The sequence below is a fragment of the Sminthopsis crassicaudata genome, chromosome 3 (assembly GCF_048593235.1).
Source record: "Sminthopsis crassicaudata isolate SCR6 chromosome 3, ASM4859323v1, whole genome shotgun sequence".
In the NCBI taxonomy this organism is placed as follows: Eukaryota; Metazoa; Chordata; class Mammalia; order Dasyuromorphia; family Dasyuridae; genus Sminthopsis; species Sminthopsis crassicaudata.
The window spans coordinates 404,486,367-404,506,951 of record NC_133619.1 but is presented as its reverse complement, the minus strand read 5'-3'; the positions used below and the strand labels follow the sequence as shown (position 1 = coordinate 404,506,951).

General features: G+C 34.6%; 1 protein-coding gene across 5 annotated transcripts in view; it reads right to left on the bottom strand.

Moving 5' to 3' along the window:
• The window catches only part of FTCDNL1 (formiminotransferase cyclodeaminase N-terminal like), a 119,766-nt gene that overhangs the window by 43,370 nt on the left and 55,811 nt on the right, over positions 1-20,585 (bottom strand). Inside the window, exons 2-5 of one of the 5 annotated variants that reach the window (XM_074302760.1) lie at positions 13,964-14,086; positions 13,572-13,817; positions 10,874-10,969; positions 8,653-8,805 (exon numbers count right to left, since the gene is read on the bottom strand). In XM_074302760.1, the coding sequence (XP_074158861.1) occupies positions 8,653-8,805; positions 10,874-10,969; positions 13,572-13,680 (358 nt within the window). In that variant the 5' untranslated portion in view covers positions 13,681-13,817; positions 13,964-14,086. Of the gene's footprint in view, positions 1-8,652; positions 8,806-10,873; positions 10,970-11,835; positions 11,920-13,571; positions 13,818-13,963; positions 14,128-16,031; positions 16,062-20,585 lie in introns of all 5 variants that reach the window. The other 4 variants (XM_074302758.1, XM_074302761.1, XM_074302759.1 and 1 more) reach the window with 4 other exon arrangements.

The following is a 20,585-nucleotide window of genomic DNA, read 5'->3' as shown; positions in this document are numbered from 1 at the left end:
TACTATATTGAAAAGTAATGGTGATAGTGGGCAACTTTGTCTCACTCCTGATCTTATAGGGAAAGGTTCTAGTTTATCGCCATTACATATGATGTTTACTGAAGGTTTTAAATATATGCTCCTTATTATTTTAAGGAATAGTCCATTTATTCCTATATTCTCAAGCGATTTTAGTAGGAATGGATGTTGTATTTTATCAAATGCTTTTTCTGCATCTATTGAGATGATCATATGGTTTTTATTAATTTGATTATTAATATGGTCAATTATACTAATAGTTTTCCTAATATTAAACCAGCCCTGCATTCCTGGTATAAATCCCACTTGGTCATAGTGTATTATCCTGGGGATGATTTTCTGAAGTCTATTTGCTAATATCTTATTTAAGATTTTAGCATCAATATTCATTAAGGAAATTGGTCTATAGTTTTCTTTCTCAGTTTTCGATCTACCTGGTTTAGGTATCAGTACCATGTCTGTGTCATAGAAGGAATTTGGTAGGACTCCTTCAATCCCTATTTTTTCAAATAGTTTACATAGCATTGGAGTTAGTTGTTCTTTAAATGTTTGGTAGAATTCACATGTAAATCCATCTGGTCCTGGGGACTTTTTCTTAGGAAGTTGGTTAATAGCTTGGTCTATTTCTTTTTCTGAGATGGCACTATTTAGACTACTTACTTCTTCCTCTGTTAATCTGGGCAAGCTATATTTTTGAAGGTATTCTTCCATTTCATTTAAGTTATCGAATTTATCGGCATAAAGTTGAGCAAAGTAGCTCCTAACTATTGTTCTAATTTCCTCTTCATTAGTGATGAGTTCACCCTTTTCATTTTCAAGACTATCAATTTGCTTTTTCTCTTTCCTTTTTTTAATCAGGCTTACTAAGGGTTTGTCTATTTTGTTGGTTTTTTCATAGAACCAACTCTTAGTTTTATTAATTAATTCAATAGTTTTTTTACTTTCAATTTTATTGATATCACCTTTTATTTTTTGAATTTCAAGTTTTGTGTTTGGGGGTTTTTAATTTGTTCCTTTTCTAGCAATTTTAGTTGTAAGCCCACTTTGTTGGCCCTCTCTTTCTCTATTTTCTGCAAGTAGGCCTGTAGAGATATAAAACTTCCCCTTATTACTGCTTTGGCTGTATCCCACACATTTTGGTATGATGTCTCATTATTGTCATTTTCTTGGGTGAAGTTATTAATTATGTCTATGATTTGCTGTTTTACCCAATCATTCTTTAGTATAAGATTATTTCGTGTCCAATTATTTTTTGGTCTATTTTCCCCTGGCTTTTTATTAAATGTTATTTTGATTGCATTATGGTCTGAAAAGGATGCATTTACTATTTCTGCCTTACTGCATTTGATTTTGAGGTTTTTATGCCCTAGTATATGATCAATTTTTATATAGGTTCCAAGCTAAGAAGAAAGTATATTCCTTTCTGTCTCCATTTAGCTTTCGCCAAAGATCTATCATATCAAACTTTTCTAGTATTCTATTTACCTCTTTGACTTCTTTCTTATTTATTTTGTGGTTTGATTTATCTAATTCTGAGAGTGCAAGGTTGAGATCTCCCACTATTATAGTTTTGCTATCTATTTCCTCTTGCAGCTCTCTTAATTTCTCTTTTAAGAATTTAGATGCTGCACCACTTGGTGCATATATGTTTAATATTGATACTGCTTCATTATTGATGCTGCTCTTTAGCAGGATATAATGGCCTTCCTTATCTCTTTTAATTAGATCAATTTTTGTTTTTGCTTGATCTGAGATGAGGAAAGCTACTCCTGCTTTTTTGGTTTTGCCTGAAGCATAAAAGATTCTGCTCCACCCTTTTACTTTTAGTTTGAATGTCTCACCCTGTTTCAGGTGTGTTTCCTGTAAACAACATATAGTAGGATTCTGACTTTTAATCCAGTCTGCTAACTGCTTCCTCTTTATGAGGCAGTTTGCCCCATTCACATTTATGGTTAGAAGGACTAATTCTATATTGCTTGCCATCCTATTAACCCCTGCTTATGCTTTTCCCCTTTCCTTCCCTCTTACCCCCCTACCCAGTATTAAACTGGTGAACACCACTTGCTTTTCACAGCCCTCCCTTTTTAGGATCCCTCCCCCACCTTAAAGTTCCTCCCCTTATTTTACCCCTTTTCCTCACAATTTCTGTATTCTCTTCCCCTTAGCTTACTCCTTCCTTTTCACTTTTTAATGAAGTGGAAGAAGTTTCACCATAAATCGAATATGTCTATTGATACACACTATGTTCATCTCCCTCCTTTCTTTCTCTCAGATATAATAGGTTACCTTTGCCTCTTCATGAGATGTAGTACCACCACTTTACACTTTTTTATGATATAATTTCCTTTCCACCTTTAGTTTCTAAGACAAATTGTACATATGTTCTTTACATTTTTTTTTTGGCAGAAGTATAGTTCTCAAGATTTCTTTTTACCTTTTTAGAAATCTCTTGAGTTCTGTATTTGAAGATCAAACATTTTATGTAGGTCTGTTTTTTCATCAAAAATAGATGGAATTCATTTATTTCGTTAAATGTCCATCTTCTTCCCTGGAAAACGATGCTCATTCTTGCTGGGTAAGTTATTCTTGGCTGCATACCAAGTTCCTTAGCCTTTCGGAATATCATGTTCCAGGCCCTTCGTTCTTTTAATGTGGACGCTGCTAGATCCTGGGTTATCCTTATTGTGGATCCTCCATATCTGAATTGCTTTTTTCTAGCAGCTTCCAATATCTTTTCCTTTGTCTGTTGGTTCTTGAACTTGGCCACTATATTTCTTGGCGTTTTGATTTTAGGGTCCCTTTCAATAGGTGATCGATGAATTTTTTCAATGTCTATTTTACCCTCTGTTTCCACAACTTCTGGGCAGTTCTCTTTGATAATTTCCTCGAAAATGGTGTCCAAGCTCTTTTTTTCCTCACATTTTTCAGGGAGTCCGATTATTCTCAAATTGTCTCTCCTGGATCGGTTTTCAAGATCTGTTGTCTTTCTAGTAAGGTTCTTGACATTCTTTTCAATTGTTTCATTTCTCTGGTTTTGCTTGACTACTTCTTGGTTTCTCCTTGAGTCATTCATTTCTACTTGTTCGAGTCTAATTTTCAATGATGTATTTTCTTCACTCACTTTTTTTATATCTCTTTGTAATTGTCCAATTGAGTTTTTATCTTCTATGAAATTTTTTTCCATTTTATCCATTTTATTTTTTAGAGAGCTGTTTTCTTTTTCCAGCTCACTAATCCTGTTTTCCTTAGAGTTGTTTACCTTTTCCAGCTCACTAATCCTGTTTTCCTTGGAGTTGTTTACCTTTTCCAGCTCACTAATCCTGTTTTCCTTAGAGTTGTTTACCTTTTCCAGCTCACTAATCTTGTTTCTCAATGATTTGATTTCTTTATCCACTCTGTCTTTAAATGCATGGGATGACTTCTCCAGGTTCTCTTGCCAAGCTTCCTTTCCTTTTCCCATTTCTCTTCCAGCTCTCTTGTGAGAGCCTTTTTGAGTTCCTCTATGAGATTCTTTTGTAATGAGGAGCAGCTCATATCCCCCTTAGGGGATTCCTCTGAGGACAGTCTGTTTTTAGTCTCCTCAGTGTTTGAAGTCTGCTCTCTCTCCATACAAAAGCTGTCAATGGTTAGAGCCCTTTTGAATTTTTTGTTCATTTTGTCAGAGTAGGAATTGAACAAAACAAATTGACAAGAGAAACAATTGGTCTGTTTTGTGGGGGATGGGGCTGGATGGTATTAATGGGCTTTCTCTACAGACTGGGGGTAGGGCAGCAGAGAGCCACTAACAGAACAGCAATGACTGTACTGAGTCTGCTCTCTGAGGCTCTGAGAATGCACTGAGTCAGTCCAGGTGAGGTTTGGGGGTGGCCGGGTTCTGAGAGATGCTGGCTTTCTGGGGTTTTAATCTTCATCTCCAGTGTTTACACCCTCTCTGCTGCTCCTGGCTTGCTGCCAAGATGGAGTATCCACACTGAGGTAAAAGCCTTTTCGCAGAAACAGCAGAGATCGTACCCCTCCCCCTCTGGTCTGAGCTGTGTGAGCTGCCTGTCTCGCTCTGGCTTGCCTGCCCCGCTCTGGCTTGCCTGCCCTCAGTCTGCGCCCAGTCTGATTGACCCTCCCCCGAGCAAACACAGACCTTTTCTGGTGAATTTCAAGGATGTCTTCTCTTGGTGATTATTTGTGGATTTCTTTCTGGGTCAAGCATTAAGTCTGAGGCTTGCCATGAAGTAAGTTCTGAGAGAAAACAAGGAGCTCAAGCAGCTGTCTTTCTCCACGCCGCCATCTTGGCCGGAACTCCTATATTGTTTCTAATATCCTCATTGGTATCCTCATCTTCCTTCTTGGAAGGTAGATTTAATTTTTAGAAACAACTCAAAGATAGAGTCAAGTATGAAAAAAATAAAGTTAGTTGTTCACCAAGTCATGGTATTTTTTGTTTTTGCTAAATATGAAGGGTAACTATAATAATGAGACTATATTTTGGGAGAGTTTGAAGATAGATCTACAGACAAATGCCAAAGAAGAGTTGGAAAAAAAAAATGTTTGGAGAAAGATAAACAGCATCTAAATAAATGTATTTACATAAATACACTAGTACTAAAGCACAAATAACATTAAATTTCTATATACAACAAGAAAATTTTATACAATGTATAAGATGTAAACTGGCCTTTAAATAGCAGAAGAACCCTAATTTGACAAAATGGAGAACAGGCTAACCGGCTGTCTTTAACATGAAGCAAACATAATATAAACCAAAGGGTTCCTTCTCATCTTGTCCAATAATATTTCTATTTAATATTTGTTATTATTATTATTAGCATCTATTATTGGGTACCTAATAAGTATCAGGCATTGTGCTGGGGTGCTAGGGATATAAAAACAAATAAGCAAACAAACAACAACAATAACAAAAACACAGTCCTTGCCTTTAAGGAGTTCCCATTTATAGAATATCAAATGCAAAATATGTACAATGTAAATACAATTTTTTTAGGGGTGGCAGTTGTAATTTGGAGAATCAGGATAGGTTTCCTGTAAGGGATAATACTTAATCTAAGCCATGAAAGAATTCATGAATTCTCAAAAAGGGGGAGAAAAGAGAACATTCTAGGAATGATATATGAATGGTACCTATAGGTACTAGAATAGAATAGAATACAGCAAGTAGGATTGTTTCTATGGAACATAAAGTGCAGAAAAGAGAGTATTGTGAAATAAGACTGGATCTGATGGCAAAAAATTTAAAAAATCAAGCAAACGTTTACATTTTATCATTGGAAAGAAGTGAAGCCAATGAAGCTTCTTGAGGCAAGAAGTTACAAGGTCAGACTTGTGCTTTATGAATATTTACTTGGCAATAATGTGGAGGATATAATAGAAAAGAGATTTTGGATGAAGGTTACTGCAATAGGCCAGGTGAGAGGTGATGAGGGCCTGTGGCTGCACAAGTGGAGAAAAGGGTTCAGATGGGATTGCACAGAACAATCAACAAGGATTGTCAATAGACTGGAAATGAAGAGTGAAGGAAAGGAGAGTAGGAAATTACTATAAAGTAGAAAAATTCAGTTACCAGAAGTATGGTTGTGACTTCAGCAAAGAAAAAAAAAAAGGAGGGTGTTTTTGGGGGAGGAAGTTTCATTTTGAACATATTGAGTTAAAACTCCAATGGGATGTTGAGTTGGAGATGTTCATTATACAGTTGGTGATATGGGATTATGTCTAGGAGAAAGATGGAGGTTTGAAATATAGATGTGGGAGATGATTATTGAGAGTTGATAACTGAATTTACTAAAGCTGATGAGATAGTGAAGAGTCTAATAATAAGAGAGAAGAGGGACTTAGGATGCACATAGATATAGATGGGAGGACGGATGTTTATATCAAGAGACTGTTAAAGGAACAACCAATTAGGAACAAGTTAGGAGAGAATAGCTGCAGAGAAGGGAGAGTATATAGGAGAGGGCAATTAATAGTGTCAAATGCTGCAGAGGTCAAGAAGTAAGAGTACTAAGAAAAAGCCATTAGAATTGGCTTGGGTAGGATCATTAGTAATGTTATAGACAAACGCTACAAATAAGAAGTGCAATTATATTTCCATATAGAAAGAAGTCTTAGCTGAATGATGATGCTACAGGTCAAATTGCAAGTGAGACTGAAAGAATTGGAGGCATTATCTCTTTTTGTTTGTTTTTCTTTTTCTTAGAAATTTGGCTGTGGGAAAAAAAATATGTGATACAATATAGTTTGAGAATATAATAGAGGGAAATGAAATCTTTTAAAGTGAGAGATCAAAGCTTGTTTGTTGGAAGTAAAGATAGAAGATTAGGAGAAATTAAAAATTAAAGATAGGATTATAGGGACAAGTTCATTGAAATAGAAGATACTAGAATAAAAAACATAAGTAGAGGCCTAGGGATTTACTTCTTCCTCTGAGACTGGAGTGAAGGAGACAGTGTGGAGTGATGTAGATATTATTTGAAGTACAGCACTGGGAAAAAGAGAGACCTTGAGACATATGGCCCCAATTTCTTCAATGAAGTATGACATAAGGTCCTCTGCTAAGACAGAAGATGATGTACATGTTTTGAAAAGAGAAGGTTTAGAACATATGCTGAGAAATGGAGTAATGATCAAATTAGGGAAGAGAAAAAGAATTAGTGTTCAGTAATAAGTTCAACAACAGTTGAGATTGGATAACAAATTTGTAAGGGCCTCGGCACATTTGTGGGGCTTCTAACACTGTTGTTCAGTAGCAATGGATCTGGAACACAAAAAGTAAGTGACGGCAGGACAAGGAATCAAAAGATTTAAGGTGGAAGGCAGTGTTCAGCTCAGGGTTCAAGATTTTAAAGGGAGAAAAGAGAAACAAAAGAAAGGACAGTTGGAATGACATTTATAAATTACAAAACATTCAGCAATCCTACTATGATTTAGTGACTTGTGAAAATCCTCATCCTTTTCTACCTCTCCATTTCAATATAAAACAAACAGCATCTATATCTAATCATTGGTTTAAATACCATGGTTGACTTCTTTATGAAGGTTTTCCCTCTAAGAGCTGAAAATATCCCACCACTTTTTTGAGAACTTAAGTATTGTGGAATTTGAATAGTTCTGCCTTATGAACATGCTGTTACCAAAAAACAAAAATTTAAAAAATATTGGAAGATATTAGTTGAACAGCTGTGTAGAAAGGGGAATGTAAAAATAAAAACTGCATGTTGGAGCATCAAAATAGTAACCATGTACAGTATATGACTGTTTTTAATCAGAGGAAGATTGAAACTATTACATTTCAAATCAAATGTTATAAATTAGTTCAAGAATGCAGCTGAGCTCTCATTTAATTAGAAATGTCCATGTTTAAATCATGAGGTACAGTAGCTGCCAACAAACCAAAAGGGCGAGGGAGGGGAAAAGTACTGTAGCCTAGTCCTATGATACACAACTGTCTTCTATACAGGAAGAACATCTGGGGAGGCCTGGGCCTGTTGTAATGAAGTCCTTCATGTGTTAGCTAATTTGAGGTTTAATGTAATTATCTATCATTGATTAAAAGACAATTAAAATCATTATCTGGTCTGGACAGTTTTGAACACTTCCTTCCCTCCTCCTCACCAAAAAACATTTTCTTTTCCCATATTGAACCTTAACTCGTTGTTAGATTAAAAGTGAAGTCAATGCTGGCCCAACTTTCCCTGGGAAATGGCTTCTCCAATCATCAGGTCACATTAAAATGCAGGATAAGCTGTGAAATGTTCTTTTGGAAACATAATCATGCTTCCTATTTGTAGCATTCGATGTATCTGTTACCATTTGTCTCATCTAAATTCCAAATTTATAGCCAAAATGTTAGGCAATTCATTATTTTAAAAAGAGAAAGAAAACATAATAAAAAAGGAGATATGCCATTCCTACTGAAGTCATACCAAGAAGAATGCAATTATCCAAAGACAGAATTTCCCCCAACTGTTATGAGCCTGTATATATTGTAATTAACAGTAGTTCAGCTAGACAGTCCAGGCAAAGGATCCTTTCCCCTCCAATTTACCTAATTCAAAAACACCTCAAGTGACATGGCTCAAAATTTCCAAATTAAACTCATCCCTGGGGCAAAATGCAAGCATGTGACATTTTAGTTCCAAAGGAAATCTTACTGAAGGCAGTGGGTAAGTGAAAGCGAGAAAATCAGAGGCAAAGGAGGAGTTAAAATCTAAGTGGGTTTTTCAACCTCATCATTACCCCCTCTCAAAGAAAATAAGACACAGATGGGCAAAATGCACCACCATACTGCCATAATAGTTTAAGGAACTCATTAGAAACTACTGTTGTTTGCCTCATTATCTATGGTGAACTTACATGAGGAGGTAGGAACCCAATTTTCAATGGTCTTTCTGCCATACACTATTTAAGCATCTCAACATCGTAAGGAAGAAAAAAACAATTTCCCCCCAAATGGAGTTAGTACCACATGCAATCAAAGAGAGCTACATCATCACAGACTGTGGTCATACAATTCCTTAAAGCCCTCCTTTTCAGAGGGAGTCCCCAAGTGACTGCCACACAAGCTGTTTTGGTTTGAGAAACCTGTTTACATTCAGGAATAACACACAAGCCCAAACTTTTACTTACTTCTGGCCACCATTCCACACTCTTTGACTCCTACCCCAGAAAGAGGGTAGATGGGAATGAGGTCCACTGCTCCAAGGCAAGGGTGAATTCCTTCTTGAACCTCCATATCAATCACCTGGAAAGCCTCCATACATGCAGCAAGAACAGAGTTGACTAAGAAATATAAAATTGAGAATGATAATTAAATAGTTTCCAAAGGCTTAATCACAACTTGTTTTTATCCAATGGTCTATTTATAAGTTGCCTCCCACTTCCACAAATTAAAAATAAAAGACCCAACAAACCCCCTTTGTTGCCATTTAAGTTTATTTTTTAACTAACTTTTTTACTCCACAAAGGGGGAAAAAATCATTCATTTTACTTGTTTAAACCACTTGCTCCACTTATAATAATAGATTTCTTTATGTTTTCTCCAAGTTGGCTAAATCTGATTAAAATTCACATTATTTTCAGAATGTTTATGAAATATTTTAATAAATATAATTGAGATCACTGGTCAGATAATAACTTTAGCAACTTGACGATACAACAGTTACAATACTAGCCTTAAAGTCAGAAAGATATTTGTTCAATGTACTTTCATACAATTATTATCTATATGACCCACAGCAGGACATCTCCAAACACCTCACCTATTTCTTCAACTTTAAGTTAGGAATAATAAAAGCACCAAACTCCCTATCTTGTTGCATAATTTGAGCCACATAGTAAGTGCCACATAAATATTAATTATAATTTTTATTAATTATTTCATAGAATGTAATTATTCATTATTTTGAGCCACATCACTTGAGGTGTTTTTGAATTAAGTAAATTGGAAGGGAAAGGATCCTTGTAAGTACTTAAGATTGCCATTCTGCTATTACCTTTGTATTCACCTATAGTCGGTACCACATTAAGAATAATAGACAGGAAATTTGTTTCTTTATCATAATGATCAATGCAATTGGCAGTTATGAGTTATCTTAGTAAAATAGCACTTCATTTTTAATAAAACTAAGTGCATCTTTTTTAAGAGGAAAATATACCAAGTCCAAAACTTTGTTGAGGATGAAATATATATATATATGCATATATATATATGCATATATATATATGTATATGCATATGTGTATATCTATAATCCACATATTTATATATCTATACCTATCTATCCATGTATCTATCCATCCATCATCTATCCTATTTTTCCCCTTTAACAAATAATAAAATATCAGGATTTTTATAATTTTTTTCATCCCAAAAATTTTAATTGACTTGCAAATGATATTTCAGCAGCCCTCACATATAATTTCCATCAACAGTGCTTGGCACAATGCCTGGCACAGAGTAGGTACTTAATAAATGCTAGTTGGCTGACAACATAAAAGCAACTACCTTCTCCATTTTCAAATAGGGACAGTAAATCTCAAATCACTAGCATTAAAGAAGATGAAACTCTTGGTTCTTGACTTCCCCTCTGGGCATAAACTACTGAGCCTAATTTCTTCCATGTCTAATGAAGTAGATGAAACAGTAAAAATGGGAATAACCCTTTCAAAATGCTTATCTTGAGCTTTTATTTGAAGGTGACTATTAGCCACCTAGAGTTTGAGCCAGTCTTTCACATAAGAAAACCATTAATCTTGTAGTCCCAGAATAATCATAAATAAAATGTAAACAGTTGTAGAGGCGTGGCTGTATAGCCCTAGGCAAAAGTCATTTAACCTCCCAGTACTGTGGCCAATTCTATAAAACTGTAAATTGCAAAGAAGGTACAGATTTGTTTTGATACAGTAAACTTATTCACACTATACTTTCCTATTAGTTCCAATCCCTACTCCTAATGTTATGGTTTGGGAAATTTAGGAAATGCTGGTTTATTTGTTTGGTTGTTGTTTGTTGTTTATAGTAGACTCCCAATTTAATGGAAAGAAATTGTGTTCTAAAAAATAAAATCCACTACATAGAGCACTACAGAGTTAATATATAATCAATGAGGAAAAAAAGTCAGCCTTGTGTTTTTCATAGAAATACATCATATAGGTGCAGCTAGGTGGCTCAATGAATAGAGCACCACCCCTGAAGTCAGGAGGACCAGAATTCAAATCTTGAGTTCAAATCAAATCAGTCACTTAACACTTCCTAGCTGTGTGACCCTAGGCAAGTCACTTAACCCCAATTGCCTCAGCAAAAACAAACAAAAAATCATATATACATTTTTTTAAAAATTAATTCTTACCCAAATTCTCAACAGGTGCTGCTATTGTTATAACAGATCTGTTATAATCATAATCAGAAAATATATTGAGCACTGTAACTTCAGAATGTTCCTTTCCTTTAGGGGAAAAAACACACATACACATAAAGCACAATCTCAGGGATTATTTTAAAGCTTTAAGGGGAAAAAAAAAACAAAAAAAAAAAAAAAAAAAAAACTCTCTACACAGCATACTTCTTTGACTCCTTAATTTCCAACGAATATATTTAAGAAACTAACAAATGGTGAATGGTGAATTCTGGAATAAAAACTTGAAGGTAACAATTTTCTAAGAATGAAATAAGTAGAAAAATGAGTAATATGAGCTTTTTGACTTGAGGAGCCAGATTGGATATTGTACTTCATTTAGTAGGTCTAAGATCTGCCCCTGGACTCCCTGTGGAGTTGGCTCAAGTTCTGTTAGCTCAAACTGAGACATAATCTCTGGGTTTTGATTCCCACCACTCCAATTGCTCCTTATCAATCTCTACCCTAATCTATATCTCTCAGCTTCTGTCACAATCTTCTCCACATTTCCCTTTCTTCTGACACCCTCAACTCTACTAGTCTGGGTCAGACTCTGACATCTGGCAAATCTGAAGCTTGCCAATTAGTGGTCTGTGTGATGTATGCACCTGTCCATTAGAGACAGGCCTGACACCATCAGCCTTTTCAGAGACCACCAAACAGCCTTCAGATGTTAATGACTTCCAGTTTCCAGTGGCTAGTGACTGACTCACTTGAATTTGTGACCTAGAGGAGAAAGTTGCCACATCCCTTTACTAAAACTTTCAGCCACATGGTCAGCCTCAAACTTATTTTGGAAGTTTACAAGTCTAAGCCTGGCTCTTTAAAAGTCTCTCTTAGGCCTACAAAAACAAATTCAAAGTGAAGGACAAAAGTTTTAGGTAATAATTAAATCTTTAGTTCTTGCTATTACATACCTAGTCCGAGTATCGTCCTGGCAGCATAACAATTAATCTTTTCAGAGCAAGGGAAAAAGAGGCTACACCTAGGAACCAAAATGCCTAAGGCAGCATCAAACACTTAATTTTAATAATGTGAGAAGATAAACATATGTCATTCACTCATAGCCAGAGAAACATGCATAAAACACTGCTGTGTGATGAGTCAAAATCAGACATTTACAACTTGAGCAACTTTACCTAAGACCTTCTAAAGTAATTTAAATTTTCTTATTTTTACTTAATTAGAAAAGTCATTAAAAAAAAAAAAGATCCAGTTCTTTTAACTAATTTAAAAATGCATGCTATAGAAACATTTTAAAAATAGCAGGTTAATTATCTTATTTGATTCCATATATCAAAGTGGAATTTATTTTATTTATCAAAATCATGTAAATGTATATTATATATGTTATGTGCATGTTGTGTTAATATGTTATGTACATGTGTTACAGATGTACATGTGTTAATATACATGGAAGCAATCCCTACCTTTGTAATAGATTTCTTTTTGAAAATACATTCTATCTTTTTGTGGGAGAAAATTATTTTATTTTTCATCCTCAATTTTTTCTGAAAAGCTTTCATTCTCAGTTTCATGTTTCAATCGAATAAAATGCTGAAAGAATAAAATACTCTTTCCTGCAATTTCTTAAGCATACATACAGAAAAAAAAAAAGACTGCTGGCAGGATAAGCTGTCAGTATGAATCTCAGCAGAAGTAAATTGTTTGGTATTTGTAATGGAGCATAATAGCTATAATTCCATTTGAGCTGTTGCCACTAATAAGCTGATAAAAACTATGAGTCAAGACCTGGGCATCCATCAGTGTGTAGCTTCCACAAATTTCTTTGCATATTCACTTAATCACAGAGACAGGTAACTCAATCCCATTAAGTGTTGCTGCTTCTGACAATGATGAGCCAGAACTGGCTCTTAAAGCAAAGAGAATGAAAAAGCACAGCTGCATACCAACTCCAAAGGAGTTTTCTTATCAGCATTTAACAGGTGTTTTCATAGATAGTCCCATCTTCTGCCAGGATTCAAGACAGTAATTGAAATGCATTGATAGCTTAAAACAGCTTTTAAAAACATATTCTCTTTCTGTTTAAATCAATACAGAAAACAAATGACTTCATTCAAAGACATTGTTTTAAATATTGTCTAGTGATGATGGCACTAATGCTCCTTTAATTATTGCCAAATAGAGGATGATTAATAATAATGCTATTTTACTACAAATTATTTACATGAGACTTAAAATATATAATGTTCTACAATTGGAAAACTGTGATTAAATATCCCTGCAATGTTGTGTCCTCATAAAAATGTCAATAATGTTTTGGGAAGGTTTTTTTTTGGGGGGGGGAATTGTGTTATTTATTTTTTTAAGAATATCATCCTTCAAATATCATTCTTGATCCTTTATTTTGAAGGGAAAAGACTAAAAGTCTTGTTTGCAAATTCTGCCAGTGAACTGCTGAATAATCTTAATTGAGCCATTTAATTGCAAGGGCCTAAGTTCTTATATATATATATATGTATGTATATATATATACATATATATATATATACATACATATATATATATATGTAATTTTTTTAAGGAATTAAAAATAATACATCTTTCCCTCCAGAAATTCTCCAAGAATAAGGTAATTTATAAAGATTTTTTTTTTCCATTCTGTGGGTAATAAAGTTCTATGCATACATACCTTCTATTAATAAGCAATCAACAGGGTAAAAAAAAGTCATCAAAAGCCACATTAGAATAACGTTAAGTCTTAAGAGCAAAGATTCCTTTCTTCTGCACTCCATCAACATGCTATATAGTATGTTTTTTCAGAAATATGGGGGAATTACAATGTCAAGGGTAAGTAGGCATTCTGAGAGGATAGTAGACTTAAACATATGTGTAGCTGATTTGCCTCAGTCTCCTGGAGTCTTGCATAATAAATCATCTAGGAAAACACCAGGAAAAGCAAAGAGAGTGAAAGAAAGGAAAAAAATAAATAAATAAATAAATGCTTTTGCACTTATTATTTTCAGAGCAGAAAAAAATATTACTAATAAACTACAATCCCAACCTACAATGAATTTTTCTTACCATTTTCTTCAAAAAGAGCAGCTTTTGCTATTTTCTCAACTACATTTTTTCTTCTGGCTTCAGAAATGTTTAGTAAACAGGCAGCCAAACGGAGCCCCAGTCTGCTAGAAGACATTGTAATTTCTTAAAAGAGAGAATATAAATGATAATTCAGTTTCAAGTACCTATGGATTTATTCACTTTTTTTTGTCTTTTTGTCTTTTTTCATGGATTTATTCTTTCATTTTTTTTCTTTGCATAAGATGGTATAGATAAGTTGAAAATAGATAGCTAGATAAAGATATACATATTTCCTAAAAACAAGACATTATTATTATATATAAATTATAGTTATTAGAGAATTTTTTATTTAAAGGTTACTTAAATCTTGAATAATTATATTATACAATTATGAAATTAGTAATAATACTGATAAATATCTAGTAGGTTAAATATATATTATGGATCTAGTTGAATAAAAGAAATGTGTGTGACAATGATAAAGTGTTTTCTTTAGTCACACTATTCCTTTTCTACCCCAGGTTCAGCTATGGTAAGCAAAAAGGTATTCCTATAAGTTATAATATAGACATTATATAGACAAATATTATTTTTACCTTTGTATTAGGTTGTATATTTAAGTTAGCAAGCCTGATACTGACTAATGAGTTTTTAATTTTTTATCTTTACAATTTTTGAATGTCCACAAGTTCCAGGTGACTCCTGAGGTTTGGGGGATTAAGCTACTTGGATCCATATAATTATTGTTTCCTCTGGCCACATTGAGGATTGATTTTGCTGGTTAAAAAGATTCAGTCTTTGAAGGCACCTTGAATCTTTCAGAGCATCAGAGTAACAGCCATTTCTCCCACATTCCAAGTTATATTTTAGAGGCATTAAGAACCTAGGATATCTCACTCAAAAATTAATTTCCTTTGCAATATCAAGCCATTATTTGGTCTTGGCACCTCTTCAATTCTGTAGTGAGAAAATCATATGCATAAACAAATAATTAACCTATTCTTGGACAAAATGTAAGCTAACTAAATCAAACATGTATGAGGCGGAGCAGAGATTTCACGAAACATATTTGCCATATTTTGTATACTAAAGCTATATGCTGACCTAATCAACTTAATCTGGAGCAGTTTTGGGACTTGGTGTCTGCTTTAGTTCTATAGGCAGATTTTCACATTCTGACAACCATCTCCTAATTGAAAATTCATAGAAACATAGTTATTAGATTTTATAGACATTAATAACATTGTTGTAAAAGTCTCTCAGACCTCTCTAGTTACTATGTAAACAAAAAATTGCTTTACACAAGGGGTGTAGGCGTCTTCTGGTTTTCATTTGTTTTCAGTGTGTTTATGTAGCTTAATTGTCTCATCAGGCACTTTCCCAACATAATTATGCTTTTTAACAAATGGTGTTTATGGCAACCCCTAGCAGTGCACAAGAAAGGATTAGTTTCATCCTCTCATTCCACATTTGGATTCCCTGTGGACAACTAACTAACAGAAAGATGGTGTGAGAAAATCCACCTCCCAGCAAAGGCTTAGACTTGGTGCTTATACCAGGCAAAAGAGAGACCCAGGAAGAATTCTATTTGAACATGTAATTTAGCTATGTTTCCCCTACCCTTTTATATTGATGACACTAAATACTTTTGTGCCACCAACTAGTACTAGGGTTGTGTACTTTGCGGTTTTGAGGTTCACCTGCCTGGTCCACACATGCTTTGAGCCACAATGAGCCATATTTCAAATTGTTTTTGGCAATCATTTCTCCATCCTTGGAGCTAAAATTGCAATGCTACTAAATGCTGAATATCAGAGACATCTTGAGAGTCAAAATGAGTTTCCTAACTCAAGTCATTGAACTACCTACCACTTTGATTCTCAGTTTGCCATTTTGGAAAATGAGCAGTTAAGCTAGAATATATATTTAAATCTCCTTTTGGAAGTTCCTTTTTATAATGAATAGGGAGATGGCCTTGAAGACCTGGAATCAAGTTTCACCTCTGACAAATACTGGCTGTGTGATCTTAGACAAGTCAATACCCCCCATCCCATCTCCACCATCATACCTTCAGAGCTCCAGGCAATTAATTCTAAGCCTATAAAATGAAGAGAGATGTTACCCTATATTGGTTTTAGAAAATTTTAGAAAATATCATAGATCAGTTCTTTTGTCAGTCATATGATCCTGGAATTTAAGTTGGAAAAGAGCCTTAGAGGCCAATTTTACAAAATTTTACACCCTCATTTTACAAAAGAGTAAACAGGTCCAGAAAGGTTAAGCAACCTGCTTTAAATCCAGCACCCTTTCCACTACACTATCCAGGATGCTTCCCACCAATTACAGTGGTTTGTGATGCTTGGGATTGGAAACAATTATAATTACCAGGAGATTCTTTTGGACCAATTTGTATTCAAGACAACAAAAACCTTTATCTAAATAAAGAGAAGGAAAATTATCCTTCCCCTTAGAACTAAGAAAGCCAGTCATGATTCAGGAAGTTGATAATCACAATTAAGATTTGAGGTTCTTAGCTGCAAATGATTTCTGGGAGTATAGTCTTTATCCCCTTTTCAAAGCATCCACTTGGTCCCTTGGGTGTCCTTTCCCCCAGGGCTGGATTTCTTAAGTCCCTAAGGAAGAATATGGAGCCAGCTGCAACAAAGTTAGAAAATAAGGATCTCCTCCTGTGCCCAAGACACCGTGGGGCAGTACTATTAGCAACAGCAGCAGCAGCAACAGCAGCAGCAGCAAGCTTTGGCTCTGTTTGCCAGAATCCAGGAGAGTACAAGCAGCTCAAAGACCTCTTGCTCCACCCTAACTGTCCCGAAGAGTAGCTCTGCAGCTGTTCTCAAACCTTAGAATTTATTCTTGGAAGTGGGTTGGAGCAGAGCTGAAGAAAGAGGGGAATGAGTGGCAAACCACTGAATGCAGATACAGGCCAAAATACAAACCCACAATATTGCTAGACTTGACCTCCATAGGGATTGATTGACCTAAATTCTCTTTGCTCATTCTTTTGTATTTTTACCTTGACCCATTCAGCTCCTTGGAAACTCCTGAGCATTAATTTCTTTTCTCTTTCTTGTCCTTGGTCTCAGTTTTCCTCTGCCCTGGCTTTAGTCTATCCCAGTCCTCACATTTCTTTCTGGTTAAAAATTGCCCTTTTTTTTCCCTAAAAAGGCTTCAGATCTCACCCATTTATTGTATACCAGCAAAGGGCTTATTTCCCAGCCCAGATTCCTAAGCATTATAAGGTAGAGCAGGAGAAGTACTCCCATTTAATGTTTCTCTAACTTCAATATCACAGTTGGTGATAACCTATGTTTATAAAATTGCTGAGTACTACCCAGAATCAGTAGGTTCCAGAAATGGGAACAGACCTCGATTTTTAAAGCCTCCTTTAGTCCCAGTAAGTTACAAAGGACAGGAACTAGGTACTCTTTTTTTTTTTTTTTTCCAGGCCACTGATTCCCAGGACTCATTTGTTCTCAGAAGCCATGGAATTTCTTTTGCATTTTGCAGCAAAGAGTGAATGACACCATCTTGATAAAGTTCCCTTTTTGAAATGAAATAACCACCAAGTAGCAACTTTGAAAGGAAGAAATTAATTTTTAAATCTATTTTTAATTTCTAATTATAATTTTTTAAAAAACACAGATTTGGAGAAAGTAACATTTATGTGGACATTTGGTTTCTAGCCTAATGTGGCATAAAAATAAGTAACATAATGAGTGTTAAAAAAAATCAGGTTCATGATGCTTCTCACATCATCATCATTGTGCTTAGATGTCACAACAGTATTATGTGTGATTATGTCAGATTCAGCCTTCTCCATCTCTGAGTGTTGGCAGGTAGGAGGGCTGTTGGCAAGAGGAGGGGTGTTAACCTCAGGATCCTGGATTGATTCCAAGTCTGGTAATTACATTCTGCCAGCCAAAATTCATCCCATAATTTTAATTGGATAAATCCTTCCTGGCCTAAGCTACTGCTCTGCCTGTCAAACTGTTGCCACATTTCACCCCAGAGGTGTCTATGTTTCAGTGGTGAAGGAAGCAATTCCTTTGTGGCTTACATATCAGTTTAAATCTGCAAAATGCTTTGGGATCCCTTGGAATGAAAGAAACTATTTGTATATGTATGCTTTATAACAGTATCTGCATACAAAATGCAATATACAGAAAGACATATTTCTAATGGGTGTGCATGTAGATGTTAACAACAAAAAACTGAACTCCAGATAACTAACATCAACTCTGTAAGCTACCACAGGTCACTGATGTTGTTTGCCTATGTATTATGTTGAATTCAGCATTAATTTCTGACTCCCAAAGATCACTTCTTTGTTTCAAGAGTTCTCATGGTAAGACACTGGAACTTCATTTCTCTGTATGATATCTTTGATCAAAGGACAGAAAATGAAGAGAACAATTCATTTTCCCTTTCTCACAATCTTTCTCTTTCTTTCCTTCATGCCACAATCATATCTCCAGGTAGAAATAAAAATAAGGACTAGGGATATCTTTAATCTTGCTTTGGCCATTGTGCCAACCAAACATGTTTCTTCATTTCTCCTTTTACTCTACACACAACTCCAGATGTGGATAATGAAACATGATGCCCATCTCTTGACAGAGGAAATGATTGATTCAAGAAATAGATGAAACATACATTTTTGGGCAAGGTCATCATGCATATTTGTTGGGTGCAGCTAAGTGGTGCAGTGAATAGAGTGGCTAGTCTAAGGTTAGGTAGACTCATCTTCCTGAGTTTGAATCTAGCCTCAGAAACGTACTACCTGTGTGATCCAGGACAAATCACTTAACCTTGTTTGCCTCAGTTTCCTCATCTATAAAATGAGCTGGAGAAGTTAATAGCAAACCACTCTAGTATCTTTGCCAAGAAAATTCCAAATGGGGTCTTGAAGAGTCAGTCTAACTAAAAGACTAAGCAATAAATAACATTTATAACAAGTGTTTTGTTTCCCCCCCCCCCAGTGGAGTTAAAAGGGAGAGAAAATAAGTGTTTGCTAATTTAAAAAAAAATTAAGTTAAAAAGAAAAAAAAAAGAAAAAACAATTTGAGGGAAAGCAAGGCCTAAACTGTCCTCAGCAGAAAACATTGTCTTACTGCCTAGACATAGAAGTCTGATCTTACTGGAAAAAACAAAATAAAACAAAACCAAGAAGTGATAGCAAGTACAATTTGAGCAATAATGTTGAAAATATGTGTATCCTATGAAATGATATTGTCAACATTCCCATAAATTTAGCCATAATGTAAATGGTATTAACACTGATATAATTTCAGAAATTATTACATGCTATGCTATGTATAAAGCATAGATATGTATTAATTAAGGATGATGTTTTCCTAATTTTAAGCACTTTCTTCAGAAAGATTTATTTTCTGAGGTTGATTCTTAGTGTACAAGAGTAAGTTTATTTAGTTTATGAATTATTTCTGATCCCTGTATTGTCTACTCTTTTTGTTTTTATTCTTTAATTATCAAATTTATCCAATAGAGAATAGGTAAGAATAGAAAAAAGAAATAAAACTTAGAAGTATCAATAAATTAAATGATTGCTATTTTCTAAGGAACCATGGATTCCTCATGAAAATAAATTGGATAGACACCTTTCTAGGATCTAAATTTCAGATTTTGCAATCAGGGAATGTTAAGTTAATAAAGATCTTCACTAATCCAAATGAGTGGAGGTAGATACAAAGAAGGTGATTATCTCCTGGGGTTCCATAAAACTACTGTACCATTAACTAAAAGTATAACTCACTCACTCTCTCTCTGTCTCTGTCTCTGCCCCCTCCCTCTCTGTCTGTCTGTCTGTCATTCTATCTGTTTCTCTCTCTGTCTCTCTCTCTCTCATCCCCAGTCCTTCTCATACAGTAAAGACAAGATCTCACTCTGTGCTACAAGTGTCACCCTACCCAGATTACCAACTAGATGATAATCCTAAAGTTTAATAAAGACAGAGAAAAATTTTTATTTTCACAATTTTCTTTTCACAATTACTACAGAGAATGGAGCATTCTAAGAAAATTACACAAAAATCTCACAACTTTCAATGTATAACATGTATTCAATTTATTTCATGGAAAGGTCAGTCTGGATTAGAACTACATAAACAATATCCTATTTGTAAATTGTTTCTTCAAAAAATAGTTTTTTTCTATTGTGAATGAAAAACAATGAATAGGATTATATAACTGAAATGAGAATTTTAACAAATGTCTTGAATCAATTGTATTCATACATTCTGCTATCTATATTTCAGAACAACCTCTATTAAAGCTATACTTATTTTTAACTTTATTGCCTTTGTCCTCAAGGAAAAGTGCATACACTTGCACTTGGATAAAGACAAATCAGGTTTGTAATGCAGTTCTCAAAGATATCAAATCCATTTTCTTGAATTATTTCAAAATTTATTCTGCCCAGAATTTTTTTTCACTTTCAAGAAAATCAAATCATATATTCATTTATATAGAGAGTCAATCTGAAATATGATTGAAATTTGTTTTAAGTGGTATTGGTTGGCATTCTAGGTCAGTGTGGCATAGGATGTTTGAAAAATGTGGGCTAAAGTAAAAGTTAAATGTTTGAT